Below are 15310 nucleotides of genomic sequence, written 5' to 3'. Positions count from 1 at the left end.
AGTTCACTGGATGGTACAAAAGACACTCTAAGCCTTCCTTCCCATCCACAGTCTTGATTTGCCCCTTTGCTCCCACAGTTAAAAGGATCAGGAAGGCTTGAGTGGTAACATTCTATCCAGGAGAAGGAAGCAAGTGGATTGTAAGTTTTAGGCTAGCCTGGGCTACATGGTGATACCCTGTAAAAAACAAACAAACAAACAAATCCCCATATCAGAATCATTGTATTAGGTCATTGATAGTCTGGAAAGACTAGGAGCCAAGGGGCTCTAAGACCCATGGCCATCCAAGGAAGGAAGGCACAGAAGTTCTGACTGAGAGTGAACTTGGCCTGTGCTGTCAACAGGCTTTGAGGAGAATCAGTGTAGATGTTGAAGGACACACTGTAACCCACAAGAATGAACCCTAGAGCTACAGAAACACCACCTCACACCCTGGCACCATTTAGTAATTTCTCACCCACAAGTTTCAGCTTCCTGTCTGTGCATTAGAAACGCACTCGCCAACATCACAAAGTGTGAACAAGATGACAATCGGGGCGCACACGGCACCTGCTTAGTGAATAGAAACCTCTGGAAATGGATGGTTGTGAGCAGTTAGAAGTCCCTGGTTCCTGGAAGAATGAAAGGAAGGTTGGCTGCTGCCTGGCAAGGGGCCACCAAGGTGCTTCCTACAGACGAGGGGTGCTGGTGGCCTTCTGTGAGGGGTCGGAGTATTTTAATCTGTCTTGTAGCAAAAGGTCTCCCCTTGGTAAATAAAATTCTGATGAATTCCCTCCTAAAGGAATGGTGCAGGTCTGAGGGATGAGGGTGGGAATTGAGGGGTGCATGTCTGAGGGATGAGTGTGGGAATTGAGGGCTGCAGGACTCTGGCTCCTGCTTCAGTCCCAACAGATCTACTGTTTCATAAAGGAATTTATTGAGCCGCCCACATGTGCTGTGCCACCCAGGAAGCAGGTCAGTGGCCCCTGGCACAGTCAGTCATGCGGTCTTCACCCCAGCAGGGAAGCTTCTGTCTGATTCTGTCTATCCCAGCTCTGGGAGATTGAAGTAAAGACTCAGGTTTGTAGTCGCTGTCATAAACCTATTGTTAGATCTTAAGGATGTTTTCTAAGGAAACTACAGTTTCCAGGTTCTATTTAAACCCCAGTGAGAACCAGAAAGTAAGCCTAGTACACCGCCTGTGAGACGACTCAGCAGGCAGAGACGTGCTGGTGGCCTGAGTTCAGTCAAAAGGGAAAGAAAGAAAACTGACATCACACGGTTGTCCTCTGAGCTGCGCAAACGCGCTGTGCCACATGCAGTCCCCCAAACAAATAATAAACAGAACCTCCCCTGTAAGGCTGGTAGAATAAAACTACAGTGCCCCTTTGTTTTCATGAATGGAAAATTAAGGATCTTAGTATAAAAAGTAAAGGTTCCGTTACATATTCCTAATATAGTTGGAAGAAATTAGAATGGGGAAGGGGTCTCTGCAGGAAGACCCCAGACTGCAACCGAGACTCTCAATGGTCTGGAATGGCTGATGCCTCTGAGTAGCCGATGTGACTGTTAGTACAGGAGCACACCCAGCGTCTCTGAATGCAGTTATTATGGGACACATTGCAATGATCGATATCCAGATTATGATGCATGCCCACGGCCATGTTGGCAAACAGTTCATCCAGAGATTGAAGACTTCAGCGTTTGAGGTTATAATGGGGTGAGCTGGTCCGTGTGCAGGATTTGTCGTCTGTGATGTTGCACGTTGCTCTTCTCTCTGGAATGCCGTGTCTGGAAACAGTCTCTCCACCTGTGGATGGCAGGTGAGGGAAGGGCTAGCAAACCCTTTTCACTTGAAAGAGTGTTCTCATTTGGGCTTATCTCAGGGCAAAGACTTAGAGAGCCGGTGCTTGTCCTCCCGCTGGGATGCTAGCCTCCCTGCAGGGGATGGGCCAACTGGATCGCTTTCAGGTGACACACTTGACTTTCTCCTTGAGCATTTGTTCCTTGCGTGTGTTTTCTCTGCAGGACAGGCTCCGGATTAGAGGTGAAACCATGAAGAGAACGTAGAACACGCAATAATGCTTTACCGCAATCGCTTCTTGGTGCTGCTGGCCCTGGCTGGGCTGCTGGCTTTCCTGAGCCTCAGCCTGCAGTTCTGTAAGTATGGAGGGGGCTTGAGACTCACAGGAGGGCAGGCGGCTTCACTGTAAACTGAGGGCCTAGGTGTGAGGGCCGTGAGGAGACCCTGGAGCTTTCTCGTTGTTGGTGCCCACAGTGAATGGGTGCAAGCAGGGGTCCTAAACTGGTGTCTGTTCTTTCCTTGAGTCCAGGTCTCACTCTGTAGCCCAGACTAGTCTCAAGCTAATGAGGCCTTCCTCAGCCTCCTGGGCATGTGCCACACTCACACCAGCCTCGGGATACATTCTTTGAATTCTTACATGTATTTCTAAACCGCTTGCTTATTCCTGAAATTTTCTTTGCCATCCATTGCAAGGTGCAGAGGGTCCCTTTGATTTTCTACGCTGAGCAGGGGCATTTGGTTCCTGGAGGACTGGGTGGCCATTTTATATTCAGTCACTGATGGGGCTGGAGTAGTTCAGGATAGGGTGGTGAAATTGGGTCAGAAGCCGCACCTGGGAGGTCCCAGGTAGCACAGTAAGGACTCTCAGGTGAAGCTTGTCTGTGAGCCTTACCACCCCCCAGTTTTTCACTGGGTTCTTATGCTCACACTGTACCCCAAATCTGTGCTGCCAACACTTGCCATGAGAGGGGCTATCCTGGAGCTCAAATCCTGCTCCAGTATCTCATTGATTGCCATCCTTCAGTGGTGGCCCACTGTCCGCTGTGTCCCACCCTCTGCTTGGCCTTCTCCAAAGAATCAGTCTTGCCCTGTGCTCCTCATCCCTACGACCCTTCCCCGGCCAGCTGTTCCCGTCTTCTTTCCATCTGTTTAGCCCCTGCCTTGCCTTCTCTGGATGCCTTCCATTGCTCCCAAGAGTTGATGCTTCTGAGGTGAACATCAGGATTTCCTGAGCCAGCTCCCTTTTGCTGGTCATGGAGCCTCCCTGTACTGTGTCCTGTGTATTTCGGGACCCCACATGCCCAGTACAGAGTGGACATCTCTGAATGAATGAATGAATGTCCACTCTAAAAGCATCTTCCTTTCCCTTGGATTCCATGTACTGGAAACTGAGGAGGTGCTGATAAAATACTGAGAACTGTGTTTGCTGTCTCCTGGCTTCTCTGTTTTACCATCTCACCGTGGTGGGTGGGAGACAAGTGTTTGTCACCTCCAGGAGCTCTGTGGGGAGGTGCCATTTCTGTTCCACTCAGAGGGGCAGAAAGAAGAGCAGGTGGCTCAGTCAGTGGGATGTGGTGCACGCACAGGAATGTGGGGCGAATTGGCCTCAGGAGTGGGTGGTAAGAAAGAAAGCTTTTTAAGCAGGCTCGCCCGATTTACCTCCAGGGTGGTATACAGTTAGGATCACCTCTGTGCACGTAACAATCTATTCTAACCATGAAGAGGTTTAAAAATACTTATTTCATCTTTCCAATATTGGAGGTGGTCAAGAGAAGGTGACCATAGACGTGCAAAAATACTCCAGATGCCTAATGCCCTGCAAAAATAGAAATCCTTTCAAAAAAGTGGCTTTTGGCTTTCAGTGGTTTCATTGTTTGTCGTTTTTTCATTGGAAATTTTCCATCCTTCGGTGAAGGAGGTGGGACCTGCAGTCAGCCTGGGTTTTGTCCTGAGCCCTGGGCGGGTTCGAGGGGTGAATGTGGCTGACTTGTGTTCCCCAGGCAGCTCGCATGAGCTGGCCTGTGTGGCACTGAATGGCCCTGTGTGTCTTGCTTGTGGAACGCTTCTGAATGTTCGTCTGTGTTAAGAGGGCCGCTTTTCAGCCACACTTTTTTAAGGAAAATTTTGCAGAATAAATTGGCCTGGCTGGACCCGAGCCCTTCACTCTGGAGTACCTTGCAGTTCAGAAAGCTTAAGAAATGGACGTCCGTGCTGCCTTTCTCCTTCTCGGTAAACTGCAGCGTTGGCACCTGCCTGTTTCTGTAGAGATGGCATTTATTTCTTTATTTATTTGGTTGCTTTATTGATTGCTGCTGCTGCTGCTGCTGCTGCTGCTGATGATGATGATGATGATGATGATGATGATGATGATGATTGTGTAAGAAAGGTCATGGATTCACCTAACGAAGGTTGACTCATGCTTTTGTCCTTACCCTAAAATAAGCAGGCTTTTTCTTTATTGCTCCTTTGGACAATTTTTTTTGAATACCCGTTGGCGATATTATTCTTTGAAACGACACAGTTGAAGTTATCGACTATAACTTTTTGTGTGGGGTTTATGTAAAAAGCCGGGTTTCGTTTTTCAAAGCGATTGTGTGTCTTACGCTGTCTTGTTGGTAAATTTTCTTGTTGATGTTTTGGAGGTGGGAATGCTGTGATGGGGGTCAGGATTGAGAAATGGGATTATTAAGCTCCTCTTCCTGTGGGCAGAGAGCCTGAGTCGACAGGCCACATGCACTGTTAAGTATGTGGTGTGCTCAGCGCTATGGAGGCAGAGGCAGTGGCGAAGGGGCCCAGGCAGCATAACGTGCTGTCTGCAGCTTCCTGGAACATGTCTAACTTCCATTTTGCTAATGGCCTCCATATGTCAGAAATCCTTATTAAAGTTACTTGGGTTTCTTGCTTTCTTTTTTCCTTTTTTCTTTCTTTCTTGTTTTTCTTTCTTTGTTTGTTTGTTTGTTTTTTAGAAAAATATTTCCAGTTCCTTAATGAGTACAGTAGGAAAATAACTTCTCAAATTCAAGGTTCCTTTGTTACGACACTGAAAGATAATTAGGCTATGAAGACCTCTGATTCATTCGTTCCTACTTTTTCTGCCCATTTATCATTGCCGGTTTTTCCTCAGCTGTGTTCCTTTGCTGTAAATTTTGTGTTCGGTTTTCCCCTGTTCTCACAATGGCCCCAAATGGCTGTGTAACAGGCACACACAGGCCCTGAAGTTGTGGCCTCAATTTGAATGTTAGCTTCCTCATGGAGCAGCTGGGTCCTCTGCGTCTTCTTCTGTAAGACAGTTAATCATCATAATTTTGCAAGGCAGGCATGAGAGTAGACACTTCAGGGAAAGCCTTGGCTCGTGGAAGCCTCTTGGTTACCTACTGTTTGTTTGCAAAATTGGTGTGAGAACTTAGACTTTTGGGAAAACCCTTGGCCCACAGAAGCATACTGATCGTAAGTCTGTAAGCTAACCAGAGTCGCGCCAGAGCACACGACCATGATACTCTCATCCCAGAAGGTGGTCAGGGCTTATGCTACTTCAGCTGTTTGGTGAAAGAAACCTTAATCCTTACTGTAACCCCGATTAACCCTAACCCTACCCTAGCCCTTTTAATCAGAGTACATTAGCTGACAGTTAATCTCTATGGCGCTTACAGCACTCATACCTGGGAGGCATCCTCTACCTACAGTAGTGAAAGCCAATATTGTCTTAGGCATCTGTGGCGTCTGCAGTGTCTTCTCTGCAAGAGGTGTTGGCCTGTTCTGTGTAACCTGAATGGACAAGGAGACAGATGTGCACTGGTCATGACGTGGAGCTTCTGAGAACTTGGTGCTATGTCAAGGTGACTTGGGTAGTGCATTCTCCCCACAGGAGTCAGCACACCCTGAAGTCACTCTCTAGGGAGTATAGTGTCAGGACAGTCATTGGGCCCAATCACATCTTGTGTCTTTACACTCTAATCTCTAAAGGTTATTGATTTTATCTCTCCTTATTGATGTAGTTAGCTAACACTCTTGAGCTGTTGCAGGGCTGGGGGTTCAGATTCCCTGGAGCCACAGGCAGCTCACTGACCAGTGGAGGCACAGCAGGAACTGTGTAGGGCTGGGCAGGCAAAGGGTGGGGCATGGCAGAGAGAACAGAGCGTGGTCCCTGCTAACCAGATTTCCGAGCTTAGACAAGCGGTTTGCCTTCTCTGTGCCTCAGTTTCCTCTCAGAAAAGGGGGACCCTTGGCTGATGGAGTTGGTGAAGGATTCTGTAACGTGTGGTGCAGTGCCTGACACTTAGTAATCCCGACATGTGTTAAGTGAATTCAGATCCTGTCTGTGTGGTGGGATGGTGTGTCAGGATAGAGGACAAGAATCCTGCCCAGTCTAGGGAGTCAGGGATCATTTGAGGCCAAACTTTATCGAGAGTAGGGCAGGGGACATCTTGCTTGAGAGCGAGTGGGAATTGTTGGGGAGGGCACTGGAGAAGAGTTTCCCTGGCAGAAGGAGGCGAGCAAAAGGGAGCCGAGCCGAAGAGACACCACCATATTGGAGAGTGGTCAGCCCAGTTCTGTTTTCCAGAGTGTGGACATCTGAGTGCTTAGATCTGCGTTGCCTCGGGCCTTGTTTAACATGCACATTCCTAATCAATCGAGCAAAAACGCTCATGGTCCTGCCTGCGGAATCTGACTCTTGGTGGGAGCAGAACCCAGAAATCTGCACTCAGAGGCAGCGCCCGGGTGCGGCTCACGTAGTGTGAACTGGTGGGAGGTGATTCTGGGCGCTGAAACTCAGCAAAGACTGGGGTGGCCCAGATGCAGGCCTTGGCCCAGGAAGGAAAAGGCAAACCCTGAAGGGCGTGGTCTGCGTGGCCTTTATGATTCCTTGGAGGGATACTGTGGTAGAGCGACTCTACCTCAAAGCCGGGAGTCTGGCCAGGGGAGTCACTAGGTGCTGTGTTCATCTGTGTATTTATACAGAGGTCGCCTGCAGTGCTCCACTTGGGAGGAAGACACAAACTGAGGGAAGTGAATGTCTAGATCATAGGTGAGGAGAGGAAGAGGGCTCAGGACAAGACAAGTAGTGGACAGAGCTCAGGAAGGAGAGGTGGACTGGGGAGACAGCAAGGTGCACAGGGTGGCTGAAGGCATCTGAGGGCTGGCTGGCTGCAGCCCTGCCCAGAGTGGACCTTGGTTGAAGGCCCAGGAAAGACCAGGTCTGCAGCCACCGTTTGTGGCTTTGTGCTCACCACCGTGCAGTCTGGGCTGGGAAGGACTTGGATCATGTAGACACCGTGAACTTGTTTGGTTTGGCCCCAGCAGTGTTTTCAGGTTTTAAAAATTATTTACCAGTTTCACACAAATAAACTTTGAGCTCTTGTTTGAAAAGTCATTCACCCTGGCACGGGAGACTCTCGTCCCATTCTGCTCAGTCTCGGCTGCAGAAGTGTTTTCCCTGGGGAAAGAAAGGAGGCAAAGTTGAGATGCTGGGGAGATGGAGGGGGAGGATTCAGACAGGAGCTGTGCAGAAGCCCAGGAGAGAGGTAACCTTCCAGTCTCAGCAGGGCAGACTTGGGCAGCTTAATCAGCTCTGTGAATGTGGTGTGTGTGTATGCTGTGCTTCTGTGGTACCTTTTTATGAGCAGAACCAGCATCCTTTCTGTAGTCTCTGGACGCCATACTCCGTGCCTGTCCTGTAGAGATCCCCTGTGTCCTGGGAAGGAGGACGACAGCATTTGGCAGCAGCCTGTGAATGAAGCTGCCTCTGCAGAGCGGCCATGAACGCAGCAGTGACGTTGCCCTTGGTTGTTTAGACTTCCTGAGCCTCGTGAGCTCTTTCCGGTTAGCTGTTAGCATGTGCAGCGTCAGTGCCATGGCAGCCCCGCAAGCCTGTTGTGCATGACATGCATGGCCTTGCGGAGCACATGTTTGGATAAAGGTAGCTGAGTGTAAGCCCCTTGGCTGCAGAACGGTCTGGAGCCTGTACCCGGGTAGGGGACCGGACTGTCCTCTGCTCCTTATCTGGTGTTCCTTTTAGTTTGAAGTCATGAAGCCAGTGTGTGTGAACTGGTGTGTTTGGAAAACCTTCATGTGTTCCCATGGCCAGGGTTTAGAGATGGAAACCTTTGAAGAACAAGGAGTTAGGGCTGCCAGAGTGACTCAGCAGTTAGAGGTGCCACAAAGACAGCCTGAGTTTGATTCTCAGAACCCACATGACTGAAGGAGACAGCTGACTCTCACAGGTTATCATTTCACTTCTACATATATACCTGGGCATGGCCACACACACACAGACACACACACACACACACAACACACACACACACACACAACACACACACACAACACACACACAGACACACACAGACACACACACACAGACACAGACACACACACACAGACACACAGACACACACACCACACAGACAGACAGACACACACACACACCACACACACCACACACACACACACACACACAGACACACACAACACACACACAGACACACAGACACAGACACAGACACACACACAGACACAGACACACACACACACACAGACACAGACACACACACACAGACACAGACACACACACACACACACAGACACAGACACACACACACACACCACACACACAGACAGACAGACACACACACACACACACCACACACACAGACACACAGACACACACACACACACACACACACACACACACACACACACACACACATACACAGAATTTAAAAGCAGGCCAAGGGTCTACTGTACTCTACACAGTTACCATTCTCGATTGAATGCTAAGGACCAGAGTGTTTCCCATTTTGGGCTGGGGGATATTTGAATATACATAATGGAATGAGTGTCTTGAGAATTGGCCCCAAATCGAAAGGTGACGTTCATTTGTCTTTCAAATGTACTGAACCACCAACCAAAGAGCTGGTCTGAGGCCCCCACCCAGGTACCAGAGGGCTGCCATGTCTGGCCTCAGTGGGACAGGATACACCTAATCCTCTGGAGACTTGATGTACTAGGTTAGTTGGATGAGGGGGGCTGCTGGGGAAGGGGGAACTGCATGAGGGGGACTGAGGGGCAGCATTTGGGATGTGAATAGATAAATAGATACATAGCTTGTAATGGCTTCCAGTCTAATAGGACCTGCTGAGTCCCCAGCCGTTCCAGCCATACTCTGCCATGATCCACTGGTCCCTGCAGTCATCCAGCTCAGTGGAGATCCTTACTGACTCGATACATCAGGTGGCTCGAGATGAGGTGACATTAATGGGGGGAGGGGGGACTGAAAGACAGTATATCGTGGCTCGCTAAGTTCACAGAGAGACTTGAGGTTCAACTGTTTGATCAGTCTTCTCTGTGTAAAACATAGCCACTGAGTCTCCAGGTGTGGTTTTGCTGTTCCCCACCTCTCCTATAAAACGAGACCCAGCCCAGCCATTAACACAAGTGACCAAAGGCAGATAATAGAACTGCAGGCTTTTTCTTGTGGTTCTGGCTTTCATGGGCAATTACAACAGACATTTATTTTTTTTGGATCCAGTATAGCTTGGAGACAGGGGGTGGGCATTTAAGGTAATTTCATGGTCTGAAGAGAGCTGAGGGAATTGTGGGAACTGGCTGTTAGAGGAAATCACTTATTTCTTGGCAGATGGATGAGAGAGAGAGAACTCCAGAGTCCTTGAGATGATGGACAGAACCTGGAGAAATGTGGAGGCAGGATGGAGGTGGTGCCCCATGCTCAGGAAAGATGCTGACTCGGGTGAACCGAATGTCTGTGAGGGTTGGAAAAGCTGCCTCTGTTGAGGGGCTGAGGGGCAGGGAGACTGGTTTATGTGCACAGCAGCACTCAGTGTCCCCTCCCCGTCACATGTTGACAGGAATGCCTCTTAAGAAATTATCAGGCAGGGGTAGGGTGTGTCTGGAGGGATGGCTCCGTAATGAAGAGAGCACTCTCTGTTCTTGCAGAGGCCCAAGCTCACCCACATCCAGTGGGCTGGCAACTTCCCGGAAGTCCCAGTTCCAGGGGATCCGACACCTCCTGTCCTCCATGGCACCTGCATGCTGGTGGAGTACATTTACTCATGCAGGTTCATGTGCTTATGCATAAATAAGCATTTTAAAGAACTTATAAGGAACAGGAGTAAACACTTGGAGGGCAGGCATGAAGTGCCACGTCTTGACCCTTCAGCAGTCAGAACCAGAGAGACGTAAGTGGAACACCAGTCACAGTGTAGTCCCTGAGGAGGCGAGCAGCCCAGGCTGAGGTCCCAGTGAGGGCAGAGCAGGCCCTGGAGCTAGGAAGGTAAGATGCAGATGGCAGACCAGATATTGGCCTCCACGGAAACTCGGCTGGTAATGTCGATAAGCAGCGGCTCTCAACCTGTGGGTCATTACCTCTTTTGGGGGACGTGTGTCAAGTGACCCTTCCTTGGGAGGTCAATATCAGATATCCTGCATATCAGATATTTACGTTAGGATTAATGACCAATTTATTTTAATATTAACAACAGTGAAACTAGTTGTGAAGTAGCAGTGAAAATAATTCTATGGTTGGGGTCGCCACAATACGAGGCACTGGGTGGAAGGTTTCTGTAGGAGAAGGTTGAGAGCCACTGTATTAGAGTAACTCGTGGGGCAGCTGAGTCCAGAGTTGGAGTGACACTTTATCCCGACCATGTTTACAGTCCTGGGATGGACTCCTGTAGTTTCCAATGTGGGACTTCAGTCTGCAAGGTGTCTGTACAGAGGAAGAGAAGCAAACAGACCACACATGCTGAGGGACTGGTGGGAGAGTGAGCCTTGAAAGACACCCCTCCCCCACTGCAAAACTGTCTTCCTTTGGGAGCAGCCTGTCTTTTCTGGAAAGGAACCTTGTTAGCCTGCATGGTCAGGTCCTTTCCTTGGGTTAGTTAGCAGGCAAGAACAGGGCATGGAGGAATAGCATGGAGACCTTGCGGGACCATAGTGTTGTTTCGTGAAGCTGCCTAACTTAGGGTTTCTGTTGCTGTGATAAAACACCATGACCAGAAGCAACTTCGGCAGGAAACGGTTTATTTTAACTTACAGCTGTAGTCCAGCAGGAAGGGAAGTCATGGTAGGAACCTGAGGCAGGAACTCAGGCAGAAGCCATGGAGGAATCCTGGCTTTCTCCTCATCACTTGCTCAGCCTGTTCTCTTGTATACCCCAGGCCCATCAGCCCAGGGGTGGCACCATCCCCAATGGGCAGGGCCCTCTCATGTCATTAATCAAGAAATGCCCCACAGGTGTGCCTGCAGGCCAGTCTGATGGAGGCGTTCCCTCAGATGACTCTCACTTGTTTCAAGTTGACAAAACACCGGCCAGCACATTGCTGTCAGCAGGAACTAGGCTTCCCTACAGGAGGAAAGGGATTGTTGTCATGGATGCCATAGAGTCTGCCTTTGCAGTGCTCCATCAAATCAGCCTGAGGTACCCTCGAGGAGCTCACACAGGAGGCTAAGGCTGCAACAGGAGGAGGAGGCCCAGGGTCTGAGTCACTTCTGCATCACTGTGCTCACCGTGCCAGGCAGAAACAACCCACGGGCAAGTTTCACTTTAGCTCTTGGTTTTGGAGAGATTCAGGGTCACCATAAAGGAGAAAGCATGGCAGGTGGAGATTGTAGCTCAGATGGCAGTGCTGTGGGACCCTGTCTACATGGTGACAGATTAGGAAGCAGAGAGCGAGATAGAAATCAAGGTTGACTGTAATCTCAAAGCACTGCCCCTGGAGCTCTCTCTCCTCCAGCCGGATCCTACCTTTGAAAGGTCCACAGCCCCCACCAGCCAGGGAACAAACACTCATGACATGAGCATGTGGGGACATTTCGGATACAAACCGTAATAGCTAGGAGTCAGTAGACTCCGCCTTCTGCTCTGAGTCAGGGCCTTGAGATGGAGAGGCGAGCTGACACTACAGACACTGGTGTGACCCTCTGGAAGAAGGACACTGGCTGTGTCTGTGCAAGTCAGAGATTCCCAGATATTGAGCTGGCCTCAGACACTTGGCTGCAACATCCCCGCTGACCCATTCATCACTGCGGTTGTAGGAATGACTGACACTGAGGCCTGAGGGCCAGCCACAAGACTGACTGTGCTGGGAAGATATTCTGGCTCTGACTCTGGGCCATTCTGTCCATCCTGTGGGACCTGGGATAGAAGCAACAAAAGTCAGAACAGAATCATCAGGTGCCCGTTTTGCCTCAGAGAAGTTCAGAGCTCTGGCAGCTGGGCCAGGCTCTCGTTAACTAGCATTTGCCTGAAGATGGCAGTGACCGTTCACGGTACATTTCCTTCATAGCACAGTCTCCATGGTGCCTTTCCTGTACCCCGAAACCAGTGACCAGAGGGTGCAGGAGGTGTTGTGACCAACCCCCCCCCCCTTTCCCTCAAGGTTTAAATGGTTTCCACTCTCTCCTTATTTGTTAGTCGCTGCTGGACAGATGCATAGGCTTCTGCCTGAGGAGGTAGGGCCAGGGCTCATAGCCCTCAGGAAGCCCCTTGACTCCCTCTCCACTAGCACTTTGGTGCACTTTCTGGTTGATGGCTCGGATTAGGGCCAGTTGAGCCTAGTCAGCACCGCCTGCCAGCAAAACCTGGAGACCAGGTGGAGAGAGGGAACTGGGGAAGGGAACATTTTGTCATCCCCTTGCTTTCAACAAGTTTGCTGCTTCTGAGAGCAGTGTTCGGTGGCTGTGAGGAGACACCATGACCAAGGCAATTCTTAAAAATGAAAACATTTAATTGGGGCTGGCTTAACAGTTTCAGAGGTTAAGTGCGTTGTCACCAAGGTGGGAAACATGGTGGCACACGGGCAGACAGTGCTGGAGAAGGTGCTGAGAGTTCTACATCTGGATCAGCAGGCAGCAGGAAGAGAGAAGACACTGGGCCTGGCTTGAGCTTTTGAAAATCCAAAGCCCATCCCCCATGACACACTTCCTCCCACAAGGCCACACCTCCTCATCCCTGCCAAGTAGAGCCACTCCCTAGTGACCAAGCCTTCACATGTATGATCCTGTGGGGGCCATTCCTATTCAGACCCACCACAGGGACATGAAGGGAAGCCTTAAAGGAGATGCTCTCTGTCACTTCTTCAGGACTCTGTCAGTAACTTCATCCAAGCATCACGGGGGTGTGGACAGGATGAGACATTAGGGAGGTGATGGAGATCTTCCTTTCTGCTTAGTGATCACAGAACAGAGAAGTGCATGCCTGTGGGTAGCCAGTTACCAGGGAGAGCTTACTGTAGCACACGTTACTCACAGTGGCTCTGTAGCCCCAGGAGTTTTCCACCTACACAGTGGAACTCGTGATCCTTCCGTCTGCCCACTCACTCCACATGCCACCCCCCACGGTCCGTTTCTTCTTTTCATCGAAACCGCCATCATCTGATTTGGAACAGCAGTGTTTCCAATTGACCTGGGGAAGGGAGCGGTGGCGCCGCAGCCAAATTACAGGAGACATGGGCAACGGCTGATGGGATAAGCGTGTCTCAAACACAGGCTCCAGATATTTCCAAGCCTCTGAGCCTGTCCTGCACTCACTGTCCCTACTCCAGAAGAGTCAGTCCCTAAGATCTCACGTGGCAAGTGGCACAATGCCAGGATAAAAGCATCCTCCAGCTGCAAGATCCGCTCCTCCAGGTCCCCTGCTCTGTCAGCCCCCTCATAGGGCTCCCTGTGTGTCATGCCTTATGGGTCACTTGGGCCAGGTCTCCTGGAGATCTGAGGCAAGGCCTGAGCTAGGTTGCTGTGCCGTCCATAGCAGGGAGCTACGCACCAGCCTCTCGGAACCTGGAAAGCTGTCTTCAGCCATCCCCTCTCCAGGCTGCCTGGGTAACCAAAACTCTCCAGAGGACTCATGAAGTAAAGTCGAGGCACAGGCTGCGGCGTATGACTCAGAGCAGACCTTCAGCTCAGCAAGCATTTTTGGGAGAGCTGTCCTCTGCCAGCCACCAGGGTACATGAACACGAAACATGATCTTGGCCTTCTAGACGTTTGGGGTGACGGGATAACAAACAGGGTCACCCCTGCTTACTTGTGCTCTGGTATGAACCTAATAGCTGAAGTTAGATAGACTTATGGGAAAGGGGGTGTAGAACCCACTTGTAAACTAGGAGTGGGCTTCCTGGAAGAGGCAGCTCCTGGTAGATTCAAGCAACAGGAACTGGGTGAGCAGAATTACCAGCAAACAGGACCATGAGGGAGACAGGCTGGGGGACAGATGCCACCAGGGGATGCCACAGGGATGAAGAGGAGCTGAGACTTCACACACACCTGCCTGCGATCCGCTGTGAGTGCCTGGGATCTAAAAGACTCCCCAGAGAACCCCTGAGGGTGGAAACCCTGTCTGGATGACTCGGGAGTTGCAGCCGCACAGAGTCCCCTCAGTAAACTCAATAATGGACAAAACGAAGGAGCCCAGTGACAGAGGACGCAGCAAAGATCTTTCCAGATGTAAGGTCTCCTTGTGATTGTGCCGCTTCTTTGAGTCATCGGCGGGGCTCTTGGAGCTAACCACCAGGGTTCCCACTGGCCTCCCAGGCCTCCCAGCTTGTGCTTTTGATAATCCAGGATTCCACACACACTGTTCTCTTACACCACAAATGTCTGCTTAACTGCACCCTGCCTTGGCCTGGAGGAAGTGAGCCATAACCTGGCCAGGGAACCAGAATTTGGTAGACTCCTTATAAAGCACAGTAAAGAATTGAAGGTGCTGCCCAGCCAGGAGGGCTAGCCATCGGAATGCCACTGTGGGACATCTGCTGTGCGCCTCATCTCCCACAGTAAATAGCTCCAGGCACCGAGCTGTGCATTGGCCGTTAACATCTCCCAGCTGTGGGGAAAACGAGGCTCCAGCTGCAGCCAGATCCAGAACTGGGGAACGATCACTCCAAAGGCCTTTGTATTGTTTTACTTAGTAAAGTCTGTAAATGTGTCCGTGTCTATTGAGGCCTAGTAATAAATGTGTGGTTTTTCGCATATAGAATGCATGTAACATGTGACTACTATGAATACATTCATGTTAAACTCATTCGGATGTCTGTAGGAAACCAAACCAAACACCTGCTCACAGGCGTGCGTTCCTTCTGTTCCCCAGATGGAACGCACTGTGGCATTGTGGGACATGTGCCGTGTTGCTGGGCTCTCACCGAGGAACAAATGTCTGAATACTCCATGTGATGGCTAATCTTCTCAGCTTGATAGGATTTAAAATCACCATGGGATCAAATCTCAGGGCAAGCGTGTGAGGGGCTGCTACCTAGATTATAAAGGTACAAAGACCCACTGTAAACGTAGGTGGCACCACGGTCTGGATCCTGACTGAGTAGAAAGGAGAGAGGGTGATAAGTACGAGAATGTATGGCTCTCTGCTTCCTGACTGTGGGTGCAGTGTCACCTGCTGGCCTCCTGCTCTTGCCACCATGTCTCCTCTGCCATGATAGACTCTCTCTCCTTTGACAGTAAACAATAGGTTATGCCTTCCACAATTGCTTCTGTCGGATATTGTGTCCTAGTCATGG

At 50.3% G+C, this 15310-nt stretch overlaps 1 protein-coding gene across 3 annotated transcripts in view; it reads left to right on the top strand.

Annotated features, from left to right (window-relative positions):
- Pxylp1 (2-phosphoxylose phosphatase 1) overlaps nt 1-15310 on the top strand; it is a 65342-nt gene that overhangs the window by 30473 nt on the left and 19559 nt on the right. For all 3 annotated transcript variants that reach the window (NM_001007710.1, XM_087562291.1, XM_087562292.1), the window contains 1 exon segment: nt 2008-2139. In NM_001007710.1, the coding sequence (NP_001007711.1) occupies nt 2061-2139 (79 nt within the window). In that variant the 5' untranslated portion in view covers nt 2008-2060.

Source organism: Rattus norvegicus, chromosome 8 (assembly GCF_021556685.1).
Source record: "Rattus norvegicus strain SHRSP/BbbUtx chromosome 8, alternate assembly SHRSP_T2T, whole genome shotgun sequence".
NCBI classification, from domain to species: domain Eukaryota; kingdom Metazoa; phylum Chordata; class Mammalia; order Rodentia; family Muridae; genus Rattus; species Rattus norvegicus.
This window is presented reverse-complemented; position numbering and strand designations above follow the sequence as displayed.